Source organism: Laetiporus sulphureus (assembly GCF_001632365.1).
Source record: "Laetiporus sulphureus 93-53 unplaced genomic scaffold LAESUscaffold_28, whole genome shotgun sequence".
Lineage (NCBI taxonomy): Eukaryota > Fungi > Basidiomycota > Agaricomycetes > Polyporales > Laetiporaceae > Laetiporus > Laetiporus sulphureus.
In genome coordinates this window covers 438,031-451,683 of record NW_024468537.1, presented here as the reverse complement: position 1 = coordinate 451,683, position 13,653 = coordinate 438,031, and the positions used below count along the sequence as shown (strand labels likewise).

The following is a 13,653-nucleotide window of genomic DNA, read 5'->3' as shown; positions in this document are numbered from 1 at the left end:
CTGGCCCAAGCTGGATGAGTTCACCACTCACCCTTCATGGATGTAGGCATACACCGATAGGTCACGGTTGAAGCATAATAGGGTTCTTAGAGCAGGTGCAGGTGTGTGCGTGTATCTGGCTGATACTCTTCTGCTTGAGCGATCATGGGTCCTTGGACATCAGTCTGAGGTTTTCGACTCTGAGATGTTTGCCCTCGCTGTGGCGGTGATGAACATCTAAGATCTACTTTGTACCAGGCCACATGTTACACATGTGGTTTTCGCTTCAGATAATCATGCAGTGGTGGAGTCCATTCTGGATCTCTGCCCTCACGACTGCCAAATGCACTCTATCCTCTTCTATTGGAAGTTAACCACGATGCTCGAAAGCTGATCGGACCTACAAGTCGAACTCATATGGATCCCATGTCATGCGAGCTTTCTGGGCAATGAAGTCATTGACCATCTTGCGAAACACGGTGCTTCCTCCCCAGCCACTCATCCACTGTCCTTGGTGTGGATGAAGGGAACTGCACACAAAAGAGCTCTCCATAAGTGGAGGCATAATTTTCATCGAGACGCACACCCATCCGAATTTCGTGCAGCAGTCACGACCGAGCCCCTACTCACCTTGCATCATTACTTCAAGAAGAACTAAGACCCATGCAGTGTTGAGTGCTGACTTGTCCAGCTGCTCTTGGGGCATGAACATGTCAGTAGCTACTATCGTCGCTTCATCGCAGACGAGTCCACACAGTGCCAGTGCCATACCACTAACATCCAGACCCATGAGCACCTACTCATTGACTGCCCGCTCTATACCCACCAATGCCATCACCTTAGCAACCTGCACTGCCCCATCTGCCAGAAATGGCTGTTCGCCTCCAAGACTGCCCGCCATGAGATTGCGGCCTTCTTATCCAGGTCCAACGCCTTCACCAAAAATTCCCTGATCCCTTGAGATCTGGGCTGAGGTTTTTTGTCCCATGTTGTGCTGAGTTGCACATGCATGTACTCATTCCAGGATGTGTTCCGTCCACCATAGACACCTACCTGTATTGACACCTTCAACCGCCTTCAGTGGTATAAAAATTGTAACCAAAAAAAAGGACACAGTAAACACTATATATTCAGTGTAGCGTTCATCTACAATGTGCTAGTGGACTTTGATCTCGGTACGTCTGCATTGACGATAAAGCCAGATGGAGAAATGTCACTCTCAATGTATTACTGCTTGTGACTTCAATTGACCGTGCCATGGATCCTCCTCAGCTTGTGATGCTCCCATAATAAATTGTGCGCACTCTCCAAAATGATCAGTGGCGTGCTTCGAGCAAGGGACCCAGCTGCGACCATGCGGCACTTTTTGAGTTTGGTAAACTATTCCCTTTCTCACCCCCGACATGCCCAAGCAGGATAATCCTCACTCGGCACCCTCACCCTTGAGCTTGAAGCTCATTGGCTTTCTTGCCTGTGAGGTGACTGACATTGAGCAAAGCACCATTTTTGACAAGCATTTCTCTCTCGATGACCTCTTGATAGGACATGACCGCTGAGCCATGTAGCCTGCATTCATCAATGCTGCGAAAAACATACAGGGCCCAGCATCAACAACCGTCTCTTCCTCGTGAGTATCCCCACTCATTCTCTCTGTCATCAGTGCTGATGCCCGCTCAGCTCGAGAAGCTCCTCACCATCATGGCCCACTCTTCCGATGACTTTGTCTTCACTTCCCGCCTCCAGCAGGTTGCCATGGATATCTGTGCACACCCTACACATTCCTTCCTGCTTATGATCTAATTGACACACACCCGCACACATGGTCTACCTCTCCATCCTTGCCAGTGCCCAATCCTTGATACTGTCCCTGTGCCAGGGTGTCAACTGCAGTGAGGATGGGAGTAGCTATGTGCACTCCATGCCCAGTGTCAACTTCATCCTCCCTCAGTACCTCTCCAACTCAGGCCTGCCCTTCAACACACTCCTCAAGCGCGACCAGTTTGTCGAGCACCCAGATGAGTTGCGGTGACATCTGATGCAAGGCAAGGTCCTGATGCACGTGCAGGAGGCTTGTCGAGCCTGTTCTTTGCATTCGTGGATTTCGTGATCTATAGCATGTTCAACAACCACATGCATGACAGCGAGGAAGGGTGCAGCAGACAGCGTGGGACAGCAGACCCAGATGTAAGTGGTGGGATAGCCATACTAGGTATCAGGTGGAGGGACCTCCCTAGGAGGTAGGTTGGTGGCCACTGACAGTGCTCAATGGGGAAGAGCAGTGTCCCAATCTGGAGCTAGTGGGGTGTGCATGTGACAATGGGCAGCGCTGCCACCGGTATGATTTTCAACAAACTTGAGATCATGCAGCTCGTCCTCAGTCATGCCCAGATATGTGCCCCCCTCTTGCGCACCCGCATCGTGCCTGATGGCTGATCATGACAGAGCTCATGGTAGCGGTTACACAACAGCGACAACTGAATGACCCAAGATTGCAGCAGGATGGGCACCCTTCCAGGTGGCCCACTGCAGTACCTGCATTTCTTCCAGCAGGGTGCGTTCACAGACGGGTTCTTGTTCTGGCACAGCACGCCTGGATATCATAGCGAAACAAATGCATTTCAATATCCTCGTCCATGACATCTCTTTCGTGGACAGCCTTGGCTGAACAGTTCCATCAGTAGATTCTGTTGTATACCACGTGTCAGCGTTGATGATGTACAGATGTATTGAGTTGCCCAGAACAGCAGTGGTATATATTGTCCTGCAGTCAGACCAGATCTAGACTGGAACAGTCTCTTAGGTCACCCAATATTAATTGCAAAGACAATGGTGAATTTTGCTGATCGCAACGGTATTGTTCTACAAATATGGAAGTGCATATAGGTACTGATACTGGTGGTCCTGCAGCAAGCTTAAACTGTACATGTACATGTGTAACTGTGGCTGCCCTCTACCACTACAGTGTATACGTATCCATTGCAAAGTGTTCAGTTCTTACTCGCAAGATGAGGTTCAAATGCCTCATTAATCTGCATCAGCGGTCTCATAGACTTCGGCAGCAGAACAACCAATTAAACACCTCCTGAGTGAGATACTGTGGACAATGCCTACTGAAAGCCTATGTCCTGCTTCTTCTATCGCTGTCATCAATGATTCTCGTGCAATCTTGGCTGTCACCATCGCTTCTAATTGATCTTATTGTGGTAGACTTAGTCAGCCTGTTCGACATCATCACGGTAATTACAGCATTATGTTGTAAGTGTCAATCTTCTAGATGTGATATGTTAGTTAGCCTGAGACATCTTCAGTTCTAGTCTTCATTCTGCAGCCCCCCACAATATGTCTTCGGCGCATCACACTTCTTGATGTAGTATACACCACGATCATGGTTTCTGTTTCTCTCTTGACATTCCTGGAGGCCGCCACATCATCAACGTCTGAATGAATATCAGTCCTGCTATCCGTCATTTGCATGGCCGATGTATCAATGTTGTTTGTAATTTCACTATGTGAGTCATCTACAGCACATCGCAAGTACATTGAGAATGCACTAAATGATTTGACGAGATGTTGGGTCTCAAAGTTGCGATCCGGTTTTGCAAAACGGCAAGACCATTTGCCAAAGCCAACGTGAGAAAATTCAGATTTTGTTACAGGAACATCAATGAGGACTGCTCAGATTGGTGACACACAAGCTTTCCTGCTCTTATATCAAGGCTGAGCCTTTGTGTAGCTATCAATGAACACACCTCAGTTGGAGATGTTCTAAACATCTTGGTCAAGTGGCATCTCATAGCCAGCCTGTCCTGTGTGCACCCTGTCCTTTACTTTGATAGATACGGACATGCTCCTTTGCAAGAGCACGTGAACCTTTATGGAAATGGGGTCCGCAATCTATTGATTCTTCACTTCAGATATTGTGTGCTAGGCGGGGTTAGAAACTTGGAATCAGGTACTCTTCAAATTGTAGCGTCGCTTTATAAATAACAGGATTTCCATAATAGATTCACATACAGACCAAATGTGTGCTTCTAGCAGCACGTTGGAATGCTCTCCACCACCTCATCCTAGTCGTATGATGTCAGTTATTTCTATTCTGAGCATTGTCACTGAGAATTACTGTAGAAATTTCATATAAAAGGAACTGAATCACTCCATCAGGGTGGAGGACAGAGCAGAGACGAGCCCAGCAGCAGCAGATGCAGGGTCATCTCCAGGCCAATGGACTCGATGAATATGGGCAACCACTGGATCAAGCTGCTGCCCACGCTTCTTTGCAACCTTTAGGACAGACAGGGGAACAACATTGGTCTGGCTCGCCGAGGCCTAGTAAAGACAGGTCTGGAAATCCTGACATGTCATCCGCTGTTCGATCACAGAGCCTAGCATCCTCCGAGGAGTCTCGCATGAGGTCCCTTCATGGGAATATTCCAGGCGTCATCGATGCATCACAGATTTCAAGTGATTCCTCGTCATCGCATTCACATTTTATGCAATACGAGGAGCAAAGTAGGGAAAATGCAGACCCTCAATGGGCAGATCTGGAGTATCTGCGAGCGTACATAGTTCACATACTTCATACGGTCAATTTCGTAGGCAACAGCGCCCGTTCCGCTCAACTGGGCATTGGGGCTTCTTTGGGGCCTCCGAGATTCGAAGCATGGCTTTCAGATAAGGGTATTTTGAAGAGCATAGCACAAGAATTGAATGTGCTATGGAGGGACCTCTGAGCATGGCCATTAGGGGCTAACAGCTCCCGGTATATAGATAGGCACCCAACTCCGAGTGGGTGCCATAATCGCGACCATCACTAATTCCCAACCCACTGTCGATGCTTCCTCTGTCTACAAGGGTCTGCGCCAATGCATCCGCGAGGCCCCACTCGCTCGTCCGCTTCGACTGCGGACCATACAGGTGTGCGCGAGGCGAACTTGTCAGCTTCGCACCATTGCTGGCCACTTGCTCATATTCTCCCTTGGCTGGATCTATTGGCGTGAAGGGCGAGTATCTGATGTCTTCCGGTTTGATTTCACGGATGTAACCTGGAGTGATCTCCGCGTACAAGCTCTGGTTTGGGGAGAACTCCACCTCCTGGCCCTCATCCGTACCAGAGCTAGAGACGAGTAGCTGCGGTGAAATAGCCGCCCTCGGCAAGGCTGAAGAATGTGGCTTGGCCACTTGGGCATACGGTGCGTACGGATGAACGAGAACAGGTTGCCGTTGCCGACGATAATCTTCGTCCGCGATGTCGGTAGATCTATGCGTGTGCGCTTCGGAAACGTTTCTACCATCATCGACGGATGGATAAGTGCGATATGCGTATGCAGCACCTCGTGCGTACGGATGCGTTGGCATCCTCACATGCTCATGACCTACACGCCGACGTCGCGCCTCTTCGTCTGAAGGAGTAGGTGTCGATATCGCAATCCCGATCCCCTCACCCGAGTAGGACCCGGCGGAAGGAACAGGCGACAGCCCAGCGGGTCCATTTTGTCCCATCACGATTCCTCCTGTAGCAGCAAAATGAGCGACATGGTCATCAGAAGGCGACGCGGGCGTGATGAGAACCACTCCTTCAGTGTCGCCCTGACACGAATGCTCATCCTTTCGCGCCTGGTCCTGTAATCGGATAACCCGCGTGTCGTCTCGCCGAAGCGCGCCCTCTAGCCGTTCGGCGCTCGCAGCCTTTTCTACCGGCGACGCCATTACCCGATGCTCCTCCTTCTCCGCATCGAGTACCCTCTCCGCGCTCGTGAACCCACAGAACGTCGCGGCCGTCGACGCGGCGGTGCGCACGAGACGTAGCGCCGACTTCCTAGCGAGCGCGAGCGTGTATGCATATGCCCGCCTGGCAGCGGTGGCGGAGGCCGGGACGACTCGTCCGTCCGGTTGCGCGACGAGGCGGTCGTCTCTACGGAATTCGAGTGCGCGTGCGAGCGTGTGTGGGCGTGGCTGGGCGCATTGGTGTGGTGCGAGTCCGTCGTGAAGGTGTTCACTCCTACCCCAGTACTCGTGCCATACTCTTCCGATGGCCTGAATGTCTGCGATTGAGACGGACGCAGGCTGACGTGCACCTTAGGAGGGCGCGCTTGGCTGCCCAGCATAGTTCGTCCGGCAAGCGCACTCAGCGCAGAGGTGCGCCCGTCATGCGCGTCGCGATGGCCATGGGCACCAGCACCCGATTTCGCACGTTTTCTGGAGAATGACCGCATGCGTTTATTCTGGAAGGAGTGTTTTGCTTTTGCTTGCTATACTTTGCGGTCAGCTTCGAGCTGCCTACCGTCTTCGAGAACCTATGACAAGAGTATGTCAGTACGTTGTACAGGCCGAAATTGCTAGAGTAACAGAGGAGAAACGAAAGTTGGAAGGCAGACGTACTTCTGCAATGAAGGTACCGGGCTCGGAAGAGCAAAATCATCCAAAACAAAGCTTTTCGGTCTCGGAGCTCTTGCTATCGAAGGTCCGGCAAGTGCGGTTTCATCGCCACCGCGTCTGCTGCGATCCGTTCCTACTTGTGCAGCTCGGGAAGGCCCTGCCGTGGGTGATTCTGACACGGAGGCTAAGGGAACGGCCGACTTCGCTTTTTGCAAGCCGGTCGGGGCTAGGTCAGATGGCGCAGAATAGCCACGACTGCAGTTTTGCAATGCGGATGCCGCACGAGACGGCAATAGGTAATCGGGTACCTCTGCTGGTAGCAGTGGGCTCGGAGGAGGACTGACAATCCGCCTGCTTTTTCCGTCCGGATCGATGTGCGCTGCAAATCGCGGTCGGGGGAGGATAATCGCGTCGCACCACGTTTCTGGCGACAGCCACCGCTGTCTTCCTTTCGGAAGACTGGCTGGTACTGGCGTGGACCCAGGCACACGCTCGCGGAGGTTGGGCACAGAGGTGGATGCCTTGATGCCCGCCTGCGCGTGTGAGGGTCTGGAAGCGAACGGTCGTGCTTGCTGAGAGAATGTCTCGCGAAGCCTGAATGACGGCTTCCGTGGTGGTTTATAGGACGGCTGGGATGTGGTGGGGGAGGAGGGGGTGCAGATGTAGCAGGCGCAGAGAACGGGAATGCATACGGGTGGCGTCGTACAAATCCGGCGCGATCAGGAGGCTGCGAGACATCTGCGTCAGGGGTGGCGAAGGAGTCGTTGGATGTGCTCGTTGGCACCGCTCCCATTGCAGTTGACGTGTTGTGGCCGATTTGGCTCATAGACGCCGCTTAATGGATGGTCCGTGTTCGCTTGGTTCCCTTCCCGAACGACAGAAAGCCGGCAATGCTGTGGCAATTGGACTCTACATCGGTTTGCTCCTGCAGTATGTGAAGAGGGATCGGCGACTCGCCGATACCATCAGCCTGGTCAGAGTTGAAGAGCGAGGTGACGGCATGTCGCGCGGTATAATGTGCGGTAGAAGCGCTGCGGAGAGTGGGATCAATGATTCCTGAGGAACGGGTGAGACGAGAAGCGTTCGAAGCGGCACGGTCGCGAGTCGTGCGGGCATACCGGTCTTGCGCTTCATGTGAACCCTCGACGAGCCATCCACTCACCAGCTGGCCCCAGCTGTCCCTGTTCTCGTGCAGATCCTGTGGCGGCTCCACCGGTCCATTGTACGGAATGTACCAGTCGTCGTCTCTTGTCGTCTCTGCTTCATCTCCACGAGTGATAGACGAGGACTGCCCGGACTTGAACAAACGCGAAAGTCGGGAAAACGAGGCCATGCACAGGCATCAGGTATCCGGAAGTGCAGGAAAAGAATGACAGATAGAAAGAGCGGTGTTGATCCGGGGCTCTCTGCTCGTCCATCAGCATCGCTTCACTCATCGTCCGAGGAAACATCTACGCACCTCACGATACGGACGGAGCAGATGTTCCGAGGTGTCGCAACGGAACAGAGCTGAGTCCGCTGTGCTTCGGACATCACATTTCAGATGAGGATTGGGTTGGGCGTCCGACAGCACTCACCTCTATCTGCGCCACAGTGCGCCACGGGAAGAGCCGATCGGAGATTGAAAAAACGAAACGCGGTAACATCTCATCTGGCATTTTTGCTGTGATTTAATTTACCCATGGTCCTAAGTTGACGGGCTAGTGCGAATGAAACAGAGTATTGCAGGAGCAGGATCATGCAAAGCTTTTAGAACTTAGAGGAAGTGTCCTTGTGTTGTCAAGGGCAGATGTGATAATCCAGGGATAAACAAGGCAAGCCGGCTGCATCGAATAACTCGCGGATCAGTTCCAAATAACAAAGTAATTTGGCTATTGACAGAATGTGGACGCGAACGGCTTATGTAATAATCGTCGCCGCAGTTCGACACCTTTTAGGAAGTAGTTTACGTAACGTTCGTCCCTCCTCTGAGCTCTCTTGCTTTCTATCCGCTCACGTCGCTCGATGGCGTTTTCTACGTACCTCCTCGCGGCAGTGCATGGTGAGTAGTAAGGCTCCAACATTTCTATCTATTTACTATGTTACATAGTTTTAACTGTTTACTATATCTGTTTATTTACAGTTGGGCCTGTACATAGTAAATAGATGTATATATATAGTATAAATAGTTTTATGATGATATAGGGCTATTGAGTGCACAATTGCTAGATTTGACAGCACAACAGTGAGCCAATTGAAAGTCATAGTGTTTAACAGCAGTCACCACTGACAGTTTATCATCATATAGGCTCATGAACATGAGTTTTTTGTCATTTCTTGTATGACATAAGATTTTCTGGTCATTTCTGGTGCAAGTGTTGACATTGAATGCTTGTTTTCTGCTCACTGTCATGTGCTTGCTGATGCAAACAGGTCCTTAAAGGCCTCAACAATCACAGAGGCTGCTCACAGTTGAGTAAAACTCCATCAAAAGATGGGACCAAAAAAACTATATAAACTTTATATAAACTGTTTACATGACATATAGATAACTGTTTACTATATACTATTTATTTACACCTCAGGAGTGTAAATAGTATAAATAGTTGGAGCCTTAGTGAGTAGTCTGTAATGATTTCGACGTTGATTTGCAGTGTTTCTCCCTGTTAGCGTGTACTTATTGCTTTATATATGCTCACGTCGCTTAATTATGTACTTCCTCGCGGCGGTGCATGGTGAGTAGTTGTCATTTATTAAATGGTCTATGCTCTGATTTTGACATTCGTTCACAGCGCTTTTCGCTATTAATGTGTTCTTATTCGACGTGCTCTGTTTCTTTATAGCTCAGCTGCCGGTTGCACATTCAGGAGACGTCTCAGAGTGTGCACGGTCGCATCCCTCAATTGGTTACTGCTCTCCTCCAGTTGGAGGTAGTATTCATAGGTCATGCGTATGCTCGACAAATGATATATATAGATTTTTGCCTCGATACGGATTGCCTGTCCTGCTGTCTCATCGTTTGTCAGTGACATTCAGAGGTATGCAACCTGTGAGTTCCCTCGATTCCACGTGGTCCTCGAACGTTTCATCGATCATGCTTGACATGCCTGCCACTGCCTTTATTGTTCTTTGCTCGCGTACTTCCATTGCACAGTTTGACCGATCTCGCTCGAATGCATCATATAGGAAGAGACCATCGAAAATGTACGGTGATCGGTTTGGAGTCTATTGTTCTGGCATCGATGTAGTTTGGCTTGTGTGTCTGCCATTGCAGTGTTCGATTTTGTACATGATGGTTTGCACGAAGTGAGTTCAGAAAGGATTTGTACGATGCACTGGCATCTGTTGGATCAATTTTCAGTTGTAAGTGGACAGCTTCGACGCACAGAAAGAACTAGGTACTTATTCACCAGTGTTCATCATTGTGACTTATCTGCTCTGCGCAGTGGATTGGAATGCATTGTTATAGACATGCCATTGAAAGATCTGGTGTGCAGGCTCAATTTTGCATCGCTTGTTTCGGTTGCAACTGCACATGGACTAATTGCTCCTGGGGGTGAGTGGACGTCCACAATCATCATGAACGTGATCACCGCTGACACCATCATCCCTGCATATCTGACTCACATTCAGCAACACCTTGCCTTTTGCTCTCCCACCATCAAAGGTACCCAACTCAGAGTCGCTGCAAAGGGGAAATATCAGGGACAAGAATTCACCTTCGATGATGGGGGCCAATCCTCTTGTCATCACTGGGGCTGCCCCGACTGGCAACGTCTCTTCTTCGACAGTGGTTGTTTGAACCTTGCGTTCGATAGCATTCGCATGCAACCCCCTGAACCGGTGTCGGTCTTGTGGTGCATGAGCGATTCGTGGTGCAGTGATTCATGTATGGTCAGAGCAAAGGGACCCATAGTGTTTGCCAGTTCAGTAGACGAGATAATGGCAGCATTCGATGGTGTAATATGAATGGCATTTGCGCATGCCCTGCGACGGGCCTCTGTGTTATTTGGAACCGGCACCCGGCGCCTCTTCACCCAAGTGCTAAGTAGCCAGAATGTTTGTCTGCATCGCACGTGACCGGGATAGCGTGATGCACACATAATTTAAATAACTCTAATTTTCTCCAGAACAGTAGCGCGCTTACACCGACGCGTTCTTCCCACTTCCCATACACTGGTTTGTCACCACCCACCGGAGGCATGGGCCCATGATTCCGCCCGAAACATTTTGGACACATTGTGATAACAGTCCAAATAATTATGCAATGTTTTTAGCGCATACATTTTGAAATCATTTTGAATGTTTAAAAATGTTTTAAGCATTGACATTGTGGCACAATTTGGATAGCATTCATAAAGATGGAAGAATGAGACCCCAATGCTGCAGATGACAGCATTCAAGCATTATTGTGATAGCATCCTAAATGTTTCTTGGGAGAAAATCTCAAATGATACCTGTGAGTGGCCATGATGTCTTCAAGATGTTCCCAATGGGTTCATTGTGATCACATAATTGTTATTACTATATATAGTAATGTGCTAACCATATTAAGACATCCTCGATGCATTCAAGATGATTCCAGCCGGCACATGATGGAAAGCATCTGGTACTCATGGTAACATCACATTGATCACATTTGTAATGTACCCTTAAGATCCATTCAAAATGATACCAATATATTATATGAATGCTGGCCGGAGCAAAATTGTTGTCTCATCTTGGTGTCTTTCTGAATAATATCACTATTATTCCACAATGATCTCACTCGAGATAATTCAAATTATTCCGTGATGTTTACATCAGTAACATTAGAGTTACATTGTGACTGTTATTGTGATGTGTCCAAAATGTTCCCGGCGGAATCATGGGTTCATGCCCTCGGTGACCTTCTATGTCTCTTAACCTATCCGAAATATGACGGATTCCGGTCAGCTATTATCTGATAGATCATGGTGTCGAATGCTGATGCATCCGTCCAGATTCTCAAGGTCTTCAAGTTCACTTGAGCGAGTACTTGCAGATCCTCGACCACTATCGATATCATGAAGAAAGGATGCCGCATTCCGATCTGTCGAGGTCGAACAAGAGGGATCGGGATCGAAACGTCGATATAGAGTTGAAGCTGCTGGATAGTATTGCTCTCTATCTCGCCACTGGATAGAGTCACGATGTTGTGGCCACAACCTTTGACAAACGCCACACCATCACTATCCTTCTATTGAAGAACCACGTGCCCTCCGTGAGGGATTGTGAGCAAGCATCCCTGTTCTTGAGTGCCCTTTCGGATTCCAAAAACACTCGCACCATTGACATCCTCGCGGTTATAGCGACTTACGCCGGGATGAACATGAACAAGAGGGTCAAGAAGGTGGCCGAGAGTCTGGGCGATGTGCGGTCACGCATTGAAGCTTTAATGGATGGATATAACGCTGGACCACGTGAAAGTGAATTCCATTCAAGCGACCCTATCCTATATTTGAAACTCGACGTTCATCAATAAGGTGGTAGGGCCGGTGCCGGCAGCGCCCGCTACGATGAGCGCGGTTACTTTGCTAACCGGCGCTTCATGCGTTTCAAGCACTGAAAGCACTGAAATAGTAACACCGCCTGTCGTGTAATAAAATCTGCTCTTCATTACTGTGGTTTATCTTTTGGAGAGATGTGGCTTGAACAGGCTTGTTACTTTTTCAAATCATTTCGTTTGTCAGTCATCACCCTAGAATTCGAATTGTGTGCGCGCCATTTCCATAATGAGCAGCTAGTTTGTCCACTTTTCAGTAATAGAGGAGCTCGAATATGATGTGGAAACAGAGGTACATAAATTGACTACATGATCCCTCATCGTGCCACATACAGACGCACAGGGAAAGAGATCACGAGACATGACGAGCAATGGAGCGATCACTTCAGGGCAGACGTGTGCCGCCGATCGCTAATTTTCGCGGAGAGCCTTGTGAGCTTCAAATCGACAAGACCCACTACTATCATAGCGGGAATCGCTGGAGCGCGTCATTAACGTCTTGAGCGACACAGTCACAGACTTCGACATCAACTCCGGTGATCGAATGAACGCTCTCAAGAGGTTTGAAGCTGCGTCAGAAGCAGCCTATTCCCTGACGAAGACGCGTTTCATCCGAAGCGAGGCCGAAAAGCCCACTTGTCATCCCTCATTTGAGGTGTTTCAACGACGACTTGCCAAGCTTGGGCAATACTCCCGGGGCATCAAACGCCTTTTTCGATACCGCAGCCGCCTGTCTGGACAGATACCCCCATTTCGATGGGTAGATTTTCCGCTCGATGACTCTCCGCCTGTCGAGATCTCCGAATTTCCAGTGGATGCCGCATCTCGTTTGATGGAGTTAGGCCCTCTGAAGCCAGAGAACCAAAATGTCTTCTGGCAGCATTATCCCGTTTCCATCGAACGCTGGATTAGGACTGTGACACCTGCTTTCCACGCGGAGATGCGTCTGATAATCTCTCTGGATTCCAGCAAGGAGGAGTCGTCCGAGCAAGTCCGGCCCATTGGCTGCAGCAAACGTAGCTGCCTCTGTTGCTGGCATTGGATCAATTCTTACAATCTCGTACACCATACCACGTGGATGACGGGTGGTTCTCACGGCAAACCATACATGAATTGGGCACTATCGAATGACATCCCGGTTGATCTGAAGGTTGTCGCTGCTATGCGCATGAGGGTCCTTGATACTTTGAAATGGATGGAAGGATGGCAGAGACGTCCCTCAGATGAACATGCGAGTAGTTCGGGATCCAGCCCTGATTCTGAAGAGCCGGTCGACTGGAAAGCGTTGACGGAACGCTACGTTGAATATGATGTAGGACACTCAGACACTGCTACTCCCGCACAAGGCGTTTAGTTCCGGATAAGTCACCAGATTTTCGGAGGACGTCGACAGATACCTTGCTTGAGGGGAATGGCGATAGCTGATACGAATTCCTAGAAGACGAAGAGTTCAGTGTGTATACGCATGCTCAAGAATATGAATAAGAGAAGTTGTAAATACAACAGTCGAGTTACCGAACATTGTCCTGTACAAGAAAGAGAGATATGATCATTTCATTCCATCTACATTCGTCCGTCCATTTTTCAAGAGCGCCTGTACATGAAAGGAACATGGCGCCTTGAGGAGTCAGTGTAGGTGCATGTCTTGGATGCGAAGTAACTAAAAAAATCTGTCGGGGTGCTTGTCGGAGCGACGTGGACTCTGCCTACCAATTAATATCTGATATATAATCCACTGGGCCGTATCGGATCTAGTCTTGTACCGTTGCGTCTCGCAATGCGCCCAATGTATGCGC

General features: G+C 49.5%; 4 protein-coding genes across 4 annotated transcripts; 2 read left to right on the top strand and 2 right to left on the bottom strand.

The window, feature by feature from the left end:
* Positions 1–1,382: 1,382 nt before the first annotated feature.
* LAESUDRAFT_715185 (uncharacterized protein) lies at positions 1,383–2,761 on the top strand (the record flags this gene model as incomplete). Its single annotated transcript, XM_040907124.1, has 7 exons — positions 1,383–1,452; positions 1,578–1,606; positions 1,856–2,004; positions 2,094–2,163; positions 2,189–2,216; positions 2,422–2,530; positions 2,701–2,761. 7 exons carry the CDS (start codon positions 1,383–1,385, stop codon positions 2,759–2,761), a joined length of 516 nt encoding a protein of 171 aa, XP_040762912.1.
* A 1,964-nt stretch (positions 2,762–4,725) lies between these two features.
* Positions 4,726–7,226, bottom strand: LAESUDRAFT_813763 (uncharacterized protein; the record flags this gene model as incomplete). Its single annotated transcript, XM_040914518.1, has 5 exons — positions 7,061–7,226; positions 6,358–6,983; positions 6,260–6,272; positions 5,982–6,200; positions 4,726–5,931 (listed from the first exon to the last, which is right to left on the bottom strand). The coding sequence occupies exons 1-5, from the start codon at positions 7,178–7,180 to the stop codon at positions 4,726–4,728; spliced, it is 2,184 nt and encodes a 727-aa protein (XP_040762911.1). The 5' UTR covers positions 7,181–7,226.
* Positions 7,227–7,327: 101 nt separating this feature from the next.
* On the bottom strand, positions 7,328–7,895 carry LAESUDRAFT_727422 (uncharacterized protein). The gene is made up of 3 exons (XM_040909216.1): positions 7,814–7,895; positions 7,473–7,760; positions 7,328–7,410 (listed from the first exon to the last, which is right to left on the bottom strand). Exons 2-3 carry the CDS (start codon positions 7,685–7,687, stop codon positions 7,401–7,403), a joined length of 225 nt encoding a protein of 74 aa, XP_040762910.1. The 5' UTR covers positions 7,688–7,760; positions 7,814–7,895; the 3' UTR covers positions 7,328–7,400.
* A 4,878-nt stretch (positions 7,896–12,773) lies between these two features.
* Positions 12,774–13,383, top strand: LAESUDRAFT_727420 (uncharacterized protein). Its single transcript, XM_040909215.1, has one exon. The coding sequence runs from the start codon at positions 12,798–12,800 to the stop codon at positions 13,209–13,211; it is 414 nt and encodes a 137-aa protein (XP_040762909.1). The 5' UTR covers positions 12,774–12,797; the 3' UTR covers positions 13,212–13,383.
* The last annotated feature ends 270 nt before the right edge of the window (positions 13,384–13,653 follow it).